The sequence below is a fragment of the Gobio gobio genome, assembly GCF_949357685.1.
Source record: "Gobio gobio genome assembly, chromosome: 20".
NCBI classification, from domain to species: domain Eukaryota; kingdom Metazoa; phylum Chordata; class Actinopteri; order Cypriniformes; family Gobionidae; genus Gobio; species Gobio gobio.
Window position 1 is genome coordinate 26980959 of NC_137113.1, and position 14836 is coordinate 26995794.

The 14836-nt window shown below is 45.0% G+C and overlaps 1 protein-coding gene across 1 annotated transcript; it reads right to left on the bottom strand.

Moving 5' to 3' along the window:
* Positions 1-6985: 6985 nt before the first annotated feature.
* On the bottom strand, positions 6986-12067 carry foxl3 (forkhead box L3). The gene is made up of 3 exons (XM_079846182.1): positions 11824-12067; positions 10964-11132; positions 6986-10676 (listed from the first exon to the last, which is right to left on the bottom strand). The coding sequence occupies exons 1-3, from the start codon at positions 11928-11930 to the stop codon at positions 10260-10262; spliced, it is 693 nt and encodes a 230-aa protein (XP_079702308.1). The 5' UTR covers positions 11931-12067; the 3' UTR covers positions 6986-10259.
* Between the last annotated feature and the right edge of the window lie 2769 nt (positions 12068-14836).

The following is a 14836-nucleotide window of genomic DNA, read 5'->3' on the forward strand; positions in this document are numbered from 1 at the left end:
CGAATGGGGGTTCCAATATAACCGCGCCACTCAGCTGTCGTCCAGTGCCCTGCGTAAGTGTGAGATCCCGCCACTTAAGGCCGTAGGACTCCCACTTATCACAGGATTACCAAGGTACACTGGGAAGCATATCCCAGTGAGGGAATGCCAAAGATGCCTACCCGTGGGGAGGACTTAGAGAGTACACATATGACCCGATGCGGGCTGCATATGGGAAACTCTAGGGTACCAGCCGAAGGTGGATTTTTAACCCTAGGGGTGGCAGGGCTTGCCAAGGGAGAGACACCTGCTCACTGAGGAGGCTTACGGTGGAAATACTCGTGTGGGGGTCGCCGGAGGGGAACCATGCACACGGGGCACCTGGCCGGACATGAGGGTCTGGGCTCGAAAGGGTAGACTGAACTGATGTCGGCGTCGACAGTGCTGGAGGAGCTCAGGGCTCTCGGGGAGCTCACCTGAGAAAAATATCGCACGTATCCAGTCCGTGGAGTGGAGTGGCGAGCAAGCAAAGACACCTAGAGCCTGGTCCATTACCGGCCCCTCGGGGGGGCGAGTACATAGTCGGACACTGGCTCCACTCGGAGATTGTAGAATCTGGCGAATGTGTTAGGTGTCGCCCAGCCTGCAGCTCTGCTCTTAGCGAGGCGCCATGCGCTAGAGCCCAAGAGGAGGCCACACTCCGGGTGGAGTGTGCCCTCACACCAAGGGGACATGGTCGACCTTGCTGCCTGTAAGCCAAAACAATGGTGTCCACTATCCAGTGAGACAACCTCTGCTTTGAGAGAGCTCTTCCCTTCCGCTCTCCACCATAACAGACAAAGAGCTGGTCTGAGGTCCTGAAACACTGCGTCATGTCTACGTAAGCGCGGAGAGCACGTACTGAACAGAGCAATGCCAAGGCTGGGTCTGCCTCCTCCAAAGGCAGCGCTTGCAGGTTCACTACCTGATCTCTGAAGGGAGTGGTAGGAACCTTGGGCACATATCCAAGCCGGGGTCTCAAGGTCACGTGAGAGTTAGCCGGCCCGAATTCTAGGCAAGCTTCGTCAACTGAAAAAGACTTCAGGTCCCCGACCCTCTTGAGAGAGGCCAATGCGGTCAGCAGAGCCGTCTTCATCGACAGAAACTTAATATCGGCCGACCGCAAAGGCTCAAAGGGAGGCCTCTGCAGAGCACTCAAGACTACTGAGAGGTCCCAAGAGGGAACGAGAGGAGAGCAAGGAGGATTCAGTCTCCTCGCCCCCCTCAGGAACCTGATGATCAGGTCATGCTGACTTAACTTTTTGTCTCCCAAGAGGGTCGTGATGGGCAGATATTGCAGCCACATACACTTTCAGGGTGGAGGGAGACAGCCTTCGCTCCAGCCCCTCTTGGAGAAACTCAAGCACGGACCCGATCGGGCATTTCCAGGGGTCTTCTTGGCGGGAAGAGCACCAGGTGACGAAGAGGTTCCACTTCAACGCATAGAGGTGTCGTGTAGACTCTTCCCTAGCGGAAGTGATGGTGGCGGCCACCGTAGGTGAGCGCTGGACGCGGATGCCATAGGGTGCCCCGTCTCTGAGAGAGGAGGTCCGGTCTCAGAGGGATAGGCCAGGGAGGGGCTGTCGCAAGGAGTAGCAGTTCTGAGAACCAGGTCTGGCTGTGCCAATACGGGGCGACCAACATGACCTGCTCCTTGTCCTCCCTGATCTTGCACAGTACTCGTGCGAGAAGGCTCACTGGGGGAAACGCATATAAGCGTAGGCCCTGGGGCCAGCTGTGCGCCAGTGCATCCGTGCCGAGCGTGCCCTTGGTCAGGGAATAGTACAGGCTGCAGTGGGAAGAGTCGTGGGAGGCAAACAGATCTACCTGTGCATCGCCGAACTGTTCCCAAATCAGCTGGACCGTCTGGGGATGGAGTCTCCATTCTCGAGGAAGTGGCTGAATCCGTGAGAGCTCGTCGGCTGCACGGTTCAGTTCTCCCGGGATGTGGATAGCACGAAGGGACCTCAGGTGCTTCTGACTCCATAAAACGAGATGGCGGGCGAGTTGAGACATACGGCTGGAGCGTAGACCGCCCTGGTGGTTGACGTACGCTACAGTGGCCGTGTCGTCTGTCCGGACAAGTACGTGTTGACCCCTCAGCAACGCTCGGAAGTGGTGCAGGGCGAACCGTACTGCCAGCAACTCGAGGCAATTGACATGCAGAAGGCGCTGGGGTCCTGTCCAGGAGCCCGCGGCTGCTTGTCCATTGCACATGGCACCCCAGCCCGTGGAGGAGGCATCCGTTGATACAACAACATGCCTGGAAACTCGTTCTAAGTACACGCCGGTCCGTAGAAAACTGAGGTTCGACCACGGAGTGAGTGTCTGTAAGCAGGCCCGGGTTATTTGGACCCGGAGCGTGCCAGACCGCCATGGCCATCTCGGGACTCGATCGCGAAGCCAGTGCTGAAGCGGTCTCATATGTAGCAATCCGAGCTGCGTTACCGCGGCTGCAGATGCCATATGCCCCAGGAGCCTCTGAAAATGTTTCAGTGGAACCGCACTCTTGCTCTCGATTTGACGGAGGCGAGTCGATCTCCATACCGAGAAAAGAGATCCTCTGCACGGGGCAGAGTTTGCTCTTCTCCCAGTTGACCCGAAGGCCCAGACAGGCTAAGTGGTGGAGAACCAGATCTCTGTGTTCGCAAACCTGCTCTCGAGAGTGACTCAGTATGAGCCAGTCGTCGAGGTAGTTCAGGATGCGAACCCCGTGCTGCCGTAGGGGCGCAAGGGCTGCCTCGGCAATCTTCGTAAAGACGCGAGGGGACAGAGATAGCCCGAATGGGAGGACTGGTATGCCCGCCCCTCGAAAGCAAACCGTAGGAACGGTCTGTGTCGAGGTAGGATGGAGACATGAAAGTAGGCGTCCTTCAGGTCGATCGCTGCAAACCAATCGCCGGGACGAACGCATTCGAAAAGGCGTTTCGCTGTCAACATCTTGAACGGAAGCCTGGGTAGGTAACGGTTCAAGATGCGCAGGTCCAGGATTGGTCTCAACCCACCGGTCTTTTTGGGTACAATGAAGTAGGGGCTGTAAAACCCGGACTTCATCTCGGCTGGAGGGACAGGTTCGATCGCACCCTTCGCCAGTAGGGTGGCAACCTCCGCTCGCATGACAGGGGCATTGGCCCCAACCATGGTAAAGCGGACTCCCCGAAAGCAGGGAGGAACCTGCGCGAACTGAATCGCGTAGCCGCGCCTGACTGTCTTTGCGACCCAGCGGGACAGCCCTGAAATCTGAAGCCAGGCTCCCAGGAACTGCACCAGCGGGGTCATTCGGACTACAGACGTACCCGGTGTGGGGCAGCGATGCAGAGTTACCGACCCGGACAAGGGAGGCTGTTGGGCGTCCCGGTGAGGGGGTGCGGTTAACGGCTGCGTCCTGACAGAGGAGACCAGGGAAGGACGCACGTTCCACTGGGGTCTGCTCTGCCAGGAGGCTGGCGACAGAGAGGGATGCGAGTGGCGGGACCCGTGGGTGGCGCGCACTGACATCGCCGATCTCTGGGGGATCAGGGATGGGAGTGTTAATTCTTTGACCAAATTAGGGTGCTGCTGACCCGGGGGCCAGCAGCGAACAAAGGATTCTTCCCCGGCCCTCCACCGGGGGAAGGAGTGGTCACCATCTCCTGGAAAGAATTTCCCATCCCTGAGCCGTCCGTTTCAGGAGTGCCGCTTGGCCTGGCGTTTAGCGGGGCGCGGGGCGGCCTGAGGGGACTGGGACGCCTTCCTACGGCTTCCTCCGCGACCCGGCCCGGGTGAAGGCTGCTGCTTGGACCGGGTGGGAGGGGCGGGAGCCTTAGGAGGGCGTCCTCGGCGGCGAGCAGGCTGAGGCTGAGGTGGAAGCAGCAGCTGGCCGCCGGGGCAGTATATGCTTTATAGCCTCAGTCTGCTTCTGGGCGGTTGAAAACTATTGGGCGAAGTTTTCAACCGCTCCGCCGAAGAGGCCAGCCTGGGATATGGGGGCATCGAGGAAACGTGTCCACTCGGTGTCCCGCATATCGGCCAGGTTTAGCCACAGATGTCTCTCCTGGACCACATTTGTGGACATCACTTGACCCAGGGAGCGTGCGGTCACCTTCGTCGCCCGGAGAGCGAGGTCGGTGGCGGCACGCAGCTCATTTAAGAGCCCCCGATCAACTCCACCCTCGTGCATGTCCTTGAGGATCCTGGCCTGGTAGACCTGGAGGATCGCCATGACATGCAGCGAGGCGGCAGCCTGCCCCGCAGCTCTGTGCGATTTCGCCACCAAGGTTGATGTGAATCGACAGGCTTTGGAGGGGTGCTTAGGATCACCTCGCCAGGTTGAAGCGCTCTGAGGACACAGTTGCATCGCAACAGAACGTTCAACCTGGGGGACCCCAGTGTACCCTTTGGCCGCGGCCCCATCAAGGGTGGAGAAGGCGGAGGAGACTGCAGACCGATCACGGGAAGACAACGGGGACTTCCAGGACTGGGCAATCTCCTCATGCAGCTCGGGAAAGAAAGGTATTGGGGGCTGGGACTGACGTGAGTCAGCGCGGGCTCCCAAAAACCAATTGTCGAGCCGCGAGCGTTCGGGACAGGGTGGAGGGTTCCACTCTAACCCTAAACTCGCGGCTGCCCAAGACAGCATGGCTGTCAGCTCTGGGTCCAACTCGGGCAATGCTGGCGTGCCCGAAGGCGGCAGCACAGCCGAGTCATCATCCTCAGAGGACTCGAGCCCACCTTGTGATGCGGTGACCGACATCGCATCATCCTCTGGAGCGCCAAACGAAATGCGCGAGGGAGCCGGAGCTGGCCCCGCGATTTCAGTCTGAACACTCACGGGTTGCGGAGCGCTAGAGGGGGGTGTGGCCCGAGGCATGAGCGTCGGGGCTTTGTTCCACACCGTAACCCTCAGGTCACCCTGACCACCAGCCGAAGTACCGGCCACGGGGGGCACGGTAGATCGGGGTGTGGTTGAGGGGACTTTCACTTCATTACGAAGATCCTTAAGTCTCGACCGCAGCACCGTACTTCCTTATATACCCACGAGGTGGGGCGGAGTTACGCATGCAAATTCCGCATGCCCATGGCATTGGCACGCCATTGGGCGCTGTTAAACACCTTGAAGGTAATTGGCTTCTAGGCGAAACCCCATTCGTCAGTCACTGACGTACGTCGGAGTGACTGAACGAAAGGGAACACAGAGACAGCCTATAAAAGGCTCAGGTTCAGTTCTCATCCCTCCCTCGGGTCATTTTGACCCGAAAAAAATTTAATTAAATAAAAAAGAGTGTTCATCAGAGTGGTCCAAGACCCTAGGACTTTTGTCACACTTGAAACACGAATACAGAAAAATTAAATTACTGAATTCGAGGAGTTTTGTGGTTGAAATTTAAAAAGTAACAAATCATTCCCTCATGGGTCAGTTTGTCCCCCATAGGTTAGGAATTAAAGGAATGCTTCAGTACCCTAACCTTAACCCAAAAACCTAAAAATGCTCAATATTCAAACAAAAACATGCTAAACCTATACCAATTTATATATGTGTATTTGAATGCATACTGAAGAGAAATTACTTTAGGACAAAGACACCAAATAGGATATTTTGAGCTGAAATAAAAGCTCAAAAAGTGCATGAAATTGTGAATTATTTTGAATTTCAGTTGAATGTAAAGAATGTGCTTAAATTATTATTTATTGATAAAATCTAGTAATTTAAAGGTAAATATAAAAAATAAAAAAATACATTAAAAAAATGCAGTAAAAAGTAGAAAAAATATTATCAGGCGTATCATCTTAGGGCTTTGGGTCATTTTGACCCGCAAGGGAAGGATTTGTTACAAAGTGGGAGCTATTTCAGAAGAGAGTACTTGTTTCACACACACACACAAAAAATCTAGTTTGGATGAAAGTACAACTTTCAGAAGGAAATGATCTCAAACAGAAGTGAGTGTCAAATAAACAGGAAGAGCAGCTCAAGCTGTAAAAGGTGAGTGTTTGTATCATAACCACCTTATTTCAGAGATATTTCACTGGTATGTATTACGTGACTGCCAGTGAAGGGGTTGCGCTGTTTCTCGTAAACCTTTGAAGACAAGAATCCTCTGTGCTTGTGGACAAATTTGACAACAATTTAGAGGAAATGATGCAAGCACCAATGAGAATCAGACTCGCGTGGCACATTCCTGACTAAGGGTTAAAATGAAAACCTCTTGTGTTTGAAATGCTGTAGTAGTAAACACTTACAAGTGCATAAACACATTAATCAAGGGCAATGGAAATTAATTATTTCCTGATTTGTGCTGTGTAATTAACGTGATAACCTCTATGCCTCAAATTATGCTCTGCATAGAAAACATGGCTTGACAGATAGAAATGCAGCAATGACGACTGCACATTTTCATGCCATGGCCTGTTCACAGTGTATGGTCTCCTGAGATTATGTTGATTCCCACAGAATATTTTGATTTGAAAAAGATCATATTAAAATAATTTTCTAGTTACGTTTAGCTGGTGTCATTCCAAGCATAGCATCTTTAATGTTTAAAAACCCCATAACCCGCAGTTATTTAAAGAGCTCTCGGTGGCTTCCAGGTTATTCAGAAGCATACGTGCACATCCAGCCTTATTCATTGGATTGAGTTATTCAATGAACACTACATCCTTAGCGTGCAATAAAAATCACACCTTAAGGAAATCATGATTGTTATTATTGCATTATTGGATTGCTTTTTCCCCTTTTTAAGAAGTATTTCTTAAAGGTTTCATCGCTATCTTGTTTTTGTAATAATTCCCTGGACAAAATCCAATTTTAAAACAGGGGGAAAGGCAATGAAAGCTAAACATTTTGAGTAAATTAGCTGTTTATGTTTATTATATGCGTGCTATTATCGTTGCACATCACTGATTTCCCAATTTCCCCGTTCAGTGCTGTTTACTTAGCCCTAAGCCTCTCATTTCACCTCGCTGACAATGCTTCAGTATAACGCAATAAATATATGCACAAAAAGAGGGTTTATTTACAAATATGAGAGGGAAAGATACAATTTTTATCTTAAGATTTGTACAACAACAGACAAGCCAAGCGAACAACACTGTCACAATATTCCAGAACCAGAAGAGACATATTAATCTATGAAGCGTAAACTTGTGTTGATTAAAAAGCAAAGCAAAAATTAGCTTTTACTCCTTAAACTAACAGTACCCAACGCCTCTGCAGGGTAAAGGAATGCATCCGGAGCTTTGAGTTTCTTGGGCCTTTTAAGATCAAGCCTTGAAGCACTTTATGCTAAGTTAATTTACCCAAATATATCCACACCAGAGCGCACAACATCAACAATGCTGTTAATAGAAACCTGCTGATCCATAACAGTTTTAGAGTTAGATGTTCACTGGGGGCAGTGCAATATTTACCTTAATATCAGTGATCGATCAGAGGATTTGCAAGCCGGCATAAGGCGTTTAATTATAATTGCATCAGGATAGGTGTTGTAGTGGCAGCAGGATTTGAATAAGGTCACATCTCTGGCTAACCTTGCAAGTGTAATGCTATATTAAATGCCACTCATGTTAAGTGTGTTGAAACCTTTCTGATGCAGTCACTCCGTAATATAAAGGTTAAATTGAAAAATGTCCCCTCCTGAGCACAAAGCAAGCCATGATTGATACACCTTAGAAGGAAAATAAATGTTAACAGGCTTCCCGTTCTAAACTCCCAGCTTTATGAGTGATATGTATTCTAATAGAGTGTTTGGATCGCATTTAGTCAGACTTCATAGAAATGGAAAAGGTCAGTCGGAGAGATTAGGGAGATTTGGAGAAGGTTAGACTGCACTTGTCTGACAGTTTGCTAATATTCAGTTATGTCTATTCAAATATGCCAAAGCATTTCTATACCATTAATAATACAAAAATTCATGACGTGAAATGGACTTTCTACATACGTACATATGTGTGTAGAGAGTCCGTTTCTCATGTCACGAAAATAGGTAGGCTACAGGACATAAAAGGTACCACTGTTATTAAAACTGGCTGAGATTTTGTGTTATTTATGTATAATCTGTTTTTGTTTAATGATATCAGTTAATTTTTTTTAATCAATTTTAATGTCAGAATATTTGTTATAGAATTGTTAGGAGATTTTTCTCGTAGTTGACTGGAAGAAAAAAGGGCCTTATCAATAATTACTGCTTCATTGCCTTATATTGACATTCAAACAATATTTTGTAGATCTCAGTATTGCTCCCTCACTCAAAATTTTTTTTTTTTAAATGTACGCATTTTAATTAATCGTAAAATTCCATCAGATTGAATTGAATAATCCTTACGTAATTGAATTGAATAAATTGAACAATCCATAATCAGTTATTCAATTAAATTATGTGTATAAACTTACTAATTTAACAGATGATATGTATATAGTTTGAAGGGCTATAAGACATTGCAATTGAATCAGCCAATCAATAAAGACTGATAATTATAGTGTATCACATCTCACTTTTTCTCTTTTTCATCTTTTTCCAAAGTTGAAAGATTCCCAAATAAAACATCAAAAGCAAAAAACACCCCGGGGAGGGCTTTAGATATAAAGGGCTCTGGTTTTGCCCGGGGAGCATATGCTCAGTCTATCAGTGATTGATACGGATCACAGACTGTCAAGGGCCAACGATACACATTATAAACAACATATGTAAACAATGGAGTCATTCAGCAGTTGCGCAGTAAGCAGGGAATGCTGATTACACTAACCCCATAGCTATGTTAGCGCATTTGTTTGCAAACACTTCGCTAACTGCAAACCCGTGTCCTCAACACCAACACACCTTAGGTGAGCATAAGATTTGTATTTTTTAATACTAGAGGAAAATGAAATTGTGAGTTATGTATTGGTAACACTTTACAGTAAGGTCCCATAACGTTGCATTAACGAACAATGAGCAATACATTTGTTACAGCATTTATTCATCTTTAACGTAAAAAATACAGCTGTTCATGTTAGTTCAGGCCCATCGAATATTGTTAACAGACCAAACTTTTGTTTTTAGTAATGTGGTAACACTTTAGGTTATACTTTAAGTACTGCGCAATATTAATTAACAACATGTACTTACAGAGTCAGGGTTGGTTGCATTGTAAGTAGTAGTACTATTACTACTTAGTAGTAATGTTTGCATAAAGTACATGTAACATCTGTAAAATAGTGTTATTATCACGTTACATGTAATTATAAATTAGGCTAAATTACATGCTGCAACAAACTCTAAACCAAATCCTAACCCTATAGGAAGTACATGCCATTACTCAGTAGTGTTACACTTTATTTGAAGGTGTCGTTGTTACAGTGTAATTATATATTTAAGTACTGAGTAATATTAATAAACAACATGTAGGGTTAGGGTATGGTTGAGGATTAGTTGTATATAATTATGCATTACTGTTATTACTACATGTAACGTGTAACAACTAAAATAGTGTTACTACACTTTATTTTAGTGCCAGTGTTACATATGTTACATGTAACTATAAATTAGGCATTATTACATGCAACAAACTCTAAACCAAACCCTAATCCTAACCCTATAGTGATGTAGTTCATTACCCGTAGGGTTGTACTGAGTAATATTAATAAATACCATATACTTTCTATAGGGTTAGGGTAGGATTAGGATTTGATTTAGGGTTAGTTGCATATAATTATGCATAATTTATTGTTATTACTATGGTAAGTACATGTAACATATGTAACAAGGACACTAAAATAAAGTGGTTACCCTCAGTAGCTACTTAAATGTATATTACAAGGACACCTTAAAATAAAGTGTAACCGATAATGCTTTAGTAAATGTTAAAATTAACATTAATTAAGATGAATGCATGCATTATAAGTCAATTTGTTATTGCATGTTATGTTGCCTTATTTTAAAGTGTTACCTGTTTGACATTAACAGTTTAATTGATTGGTTTCAACAACATTAACAGTCCTTCAAAAATCATAACGATATGTGAAGGGACCTTTTCAAATTGAACATACTGTATATCCTCAAACTCTGATTATTAATCATTAAATAATTATATACTCATAAGTTACTGTGTGTGTTCTTTTTTAACAGCGTTGCTAACATGAGCGACAGCAGACTTACTGACGAGAGCACTAGCACACAATAAACTGCATGTGCCTACTGACAAGCCAATTTGCATTATGGGAAGGACTATTGAAGCTTAATTTGTCTTTTTCAGATATTTACTGTCTGTTCTGCATTCTATGCTTTAGGTTACATGGTCCAGAAGTGTAGATTGAGATGTTGTGGCTCCAGGTGGTGGATCACAGCTCCGGCTACACTGTTAGGGGCTCTGAACCCTGGCAGAGGGTCCGGCGTGGACAGAATGTAGTCAATGCTGAATTTAATCTCAGGCTCAGGTTTGCTGAGGGGTGGGTTGTTTTGGGCCGGTCTGTGACTAGTGTTCACGGGGCAGAACGAATCTGAATCCATGGATCTTACTGCAACGCCCTGATGAGTGTCCGTGGCAACAAAGGGTTCGGCTGGCTCCTTCAGGCCCATTTTTAAGTTGCGTCTGCGGCGCCGGCGACGAAAGTTGCCATTTTCAAAGAGGTCCAGCATGGACTCGCAGCCTGTGGCGAACGTCCAGTAATTACCTTTTCCTTTCTCGTTACCTTCCGTACGGGGCACCTGAGGAAAACAAATAATCAGCAGCCAGTTACAGCAAACCCCTAAAGTTAAGAAAACCATTAGTAATAATGCCCTTACAATTATAACTGGGGTTTCTTTACTTTTTCTTAAAACGTTTGTTGCAGCTGAGAACAGATTTTAGAACGTCCAGTCATGCCTGGTTGTGCAGAATAACAAAACAATCTGCTTATATTGATACAACTGAAATTGTTCATCCACTTAGTATTATTTTTTTTTTCAATTCTAGGTACTGTACATTTAACATACACATCCAGCCTCCATCATACCTTTATGAAGCAGCTGTTTAGAGAGAGGTTATGACGAATTGAGTTTTGCCAAGCCCTCTGGTTGGATCTGTAATAAGGAAATCTCTTCATGATGAACTCGTAGATTCCAGATAGGGTAACTTTGTTCTCTGGACTCTGCTGTATAGCCATCGCTATTAATGCAATGTAACTAATAGAGAGAGAGACAGAAAACGCACGTCAGAGAAAATTTGTCCCTTCAAAAAGCCTTGCATCCCCTAATTTAAGGGATACATGCTCATCTGTAATCATTCGCACACACAAATAATTAATTAAAAAATATGCTAGGAATATAATATGCTTTAAATGTTCTGAAACACGTAGTAATCTTGCAAACATTGCAAAAGCTTTACAAGTCTTCACTGATCAAGACAACAGCATAAATCATAATTTAATTAAAAAATACTGTCATTATCATTATTATTACATATTATGTTGTAATTTTACATAGCCTATATGATGCATTATAACTTTAAAATTTACAATATAATACTATATTATAATAATAATAATGTACAAAATACAATATAATTCATGTAATATAATAGAGGCTAATAAAATATAGTATAATTGTATTAATTACTTATAAATATTATTTCCCTCTATAATGCACAACACTTCATTAATTCGCCACATTAAGAAATAGAATTTGAAATATAAAATAAAACACTACAAGAAAAAAATATTTAAAAAAAATCATCAACAAAAACTTTTGCAACAAAATATTTAATAGAATTTATAAAATTATTGTAAAAGTGCTCAAATTAATTATTACTATAATATAATATAACAAAAAGGTAATAATAATAATAATACTAATAATAATAATAATAATGAAATACCTGTAAGCCGGACGACACACTTTCTTCTCTTCATCAGTGCCACAAGAGGGATATCCTTCTCCATCATAGTTAAAACAGTTATAAGGATATTGCGAGCTGTCAAACATAATCAGAAGTCCAGGGTGGCAAGCCTTTGTGATGTGTAATAATAAAAAAGGCTCTAGCTGGCCAAGACAAATGAGGCAGCTCTCATGAGAAGTGTGTGTGTGTGTGTGTGTGAGTGTGTATAGTGGAAGTGACCGGCTGCTGCTCAGATGCTCATGTAATGGGCGTACATGACTGGAACTACTGTAAACGTCTGAACCCGGGGCGTGATCAACAAACTCCAGTCACTCATTCACTCTTTGATTCTGGGTGGTCCAGTCCTACTCGGGATTGGATGTTTTGTTTTGTCGTGTTTCTTTTTATAGTCTGGCCCTCTTAACTATAATGGAATGACGAAAGAAACATTAACAAACATGTTTCTCGTGTCTTTAGTCTTAACTCTTTCAGGTTGTTTGTGTTTCTCTCAAAAGTTGTGCCCCCTTGAATCACATATCTCACGGCAACAACTCTTGGCTTCTGTAGATGCAATCTATAATGCGACATAATAGCTATAAATTGTGTTTCCGTGACTAAAAAGGGGAAGTGTGTTCAAAAGAACATTAAGTGGCATATGAGGGACTGAGAAACACGAGCAAACAGCCCGCGGCGCGAGATGTCTGTGTGTGGCCTGAGATCGATCTCGCTGCCTTGTTTGGACACATCTCGGACATTTTAGTTATAGGCTAGTCTACGCTTCGTCAAAATTGGGCCTTGATTTGATATTTTAGCAGGCGAGAATTAAACAATGATTAACGTCCATCGTTCTTTCGTATTAAATGAAGTTAATAAATGCGAGTAACGATCACATAGATATTTGCGCTCATGCGGCGTTTCCTGTCTGACTCTGAGTGCACAGAGAGTGCGATCTGATAACGGTCCCTGCGGAATCCCGCTCCGTTCCCATGACGCCGTTTCCTCTGCTGGACCGTCTGCGGCTGCTCTGATTACTGCAGTCCGATTAGTAGTCCCTGTCCCTCCAGACCAGACCAGACCAGACCACTCCGCAGAAAACCATTACTGCACCAGCACAAAAACACTGTTCATCAGGGTCAGGCATTAGCCAAGGCTTGAGGCAAAACTGCCCCAGATATTTAAAATGTCCCCGCAGTGAATTTCTCCATATTTTGTTGTGTAGCCTATCAAACCTTAGGCTATGTAATAAGGCATATGGGCTAATATTCGATAGGCCCATATTTCATTATACAAACCTCTGAGTGATGCATCTCAAAGAGTCAATACCCTCCTAAGACCCAGGGGAAAAAGTTTTTTGAATTCAGTATTTTTTTCATGTCATTACTTTGGTCAGAGCATAAGAAACAAATTGATATTTTTTTGTTATTTTGAAAAATTATATTTTATGTCCCCTTTTTAGAGGACACCAGGACCAGGAATTTCTTTTTATAAAGCTGATTCTCAACTATATTATCAATCAAAGATATAAATGAATTCATTGATATACCATTTTACTATATGCAATATATGGGTAAAATGGCCATACATGTGTAGTCCCATTCAATACAATGTATTTATAGTACACTGTATCTAATTTGCATATGAATGTGTTCTTGGGGCAACATGTAATGAAAAAAATAAGTGTTATAATGGGAGTAATAATTGCTAATGTTTTCATAATAATATCTAATATTTCATAGGAATATTGATATATATAATTTCCCTATTCACTTCTTGTGTCTCTCAAAATGCCTGATGTTGGATAAACATACTTTAAGTTCTAGTGTCCTCTACATGTATGAAATCAATGCCCTGTTTTGTAACAGAAAGTCGTATTTCGATTAGAAACCCCATATGGTTTTCCTGAGATGTTGATTTATGATTTAAGTTAGATATAAATTATTACAAAATTGTATCATATTTCCATAAGAGTGCTAAATTTGACCACAAAATGAATATCAGTCATTTTTAAAGACCAAAGAGTTGTTGTTGTCAAGGTGAATCCTCCAAAGGCCATAGCTCAGGGCTCTCGGGGAGCTCACCTGAGGAGAATATCGCACGTATCCAGTCTGTGGAGTGGAGTGGCGAGCAAGCGAAGACACCAGAGCCTGGTCCATTACCGGCCCATCGGGGGGGGGGGGGGGGGGGGGGGGGGGGCGATTACATAGTCGGACACTGGCTCCACTCGGAGATTGTAGAATCTGGCGAATGTGTTAGGTGTCGCCCAGCCTGCAGCTCTGCTCTTAGCGAGGCGCCATGCGCTAGAGCCCAAGAGGAGGCCACACTCCGGGTGGAGTGTGCCCTCACACCAAGGGGACATGGTCGACCTTACTGCTGGTAAGCCAAAACAATGGTGTCCACTATCCAGTGCGACAACCTCTGCTTTGAGAGAGCTCTTCCCTTCCGCTCTCCATCATAACAGACAAAGAGCTGGTCTGAGGTCCTGAAACACTGCGTCATGTCTAAGTAAGCACGGAGAATGCGTACTGGACAGAGCAATGCCAAGGCTGGGTCTGCCTCCTCCAAAGTCAGCGCTTGCAGGTTCACTACCTGATGTCTGAAGGGAGTGGTAGGAACCTTGGGCACATATCCAGGCCGGGGTCTCAGGATCACGTGAGAGTTAGCCGGCCCGAATTCTAGGCACACTTCGTCAACCAAAAATGCCTGCAGGTCCCCGACCCTCTTAAGAGAGGCCAATGCGGTCAGCAGAGCCGTCTTCATCGACAGAAACTTAATATCGACCGACCGCAAAGGCTCAAAGGGAGGCCTCTGCAGAGCACTCAAGACTACTGAGAGGTCCCAAGAGGGAACGAGAGGAGAGCGAGGAGGATTCAGTCTCCTCGCCCCCCTCAGGAACCTGATGATCAGGTCGTGCTGACTTACCTTTTTGTCTCCCAAGAGGTCGTGATGGGCAGATATTGCGGCCACATACACTTTCAGGGTGGAGCCACTCTCAGACAGCCTTCCCTCCAGCCCC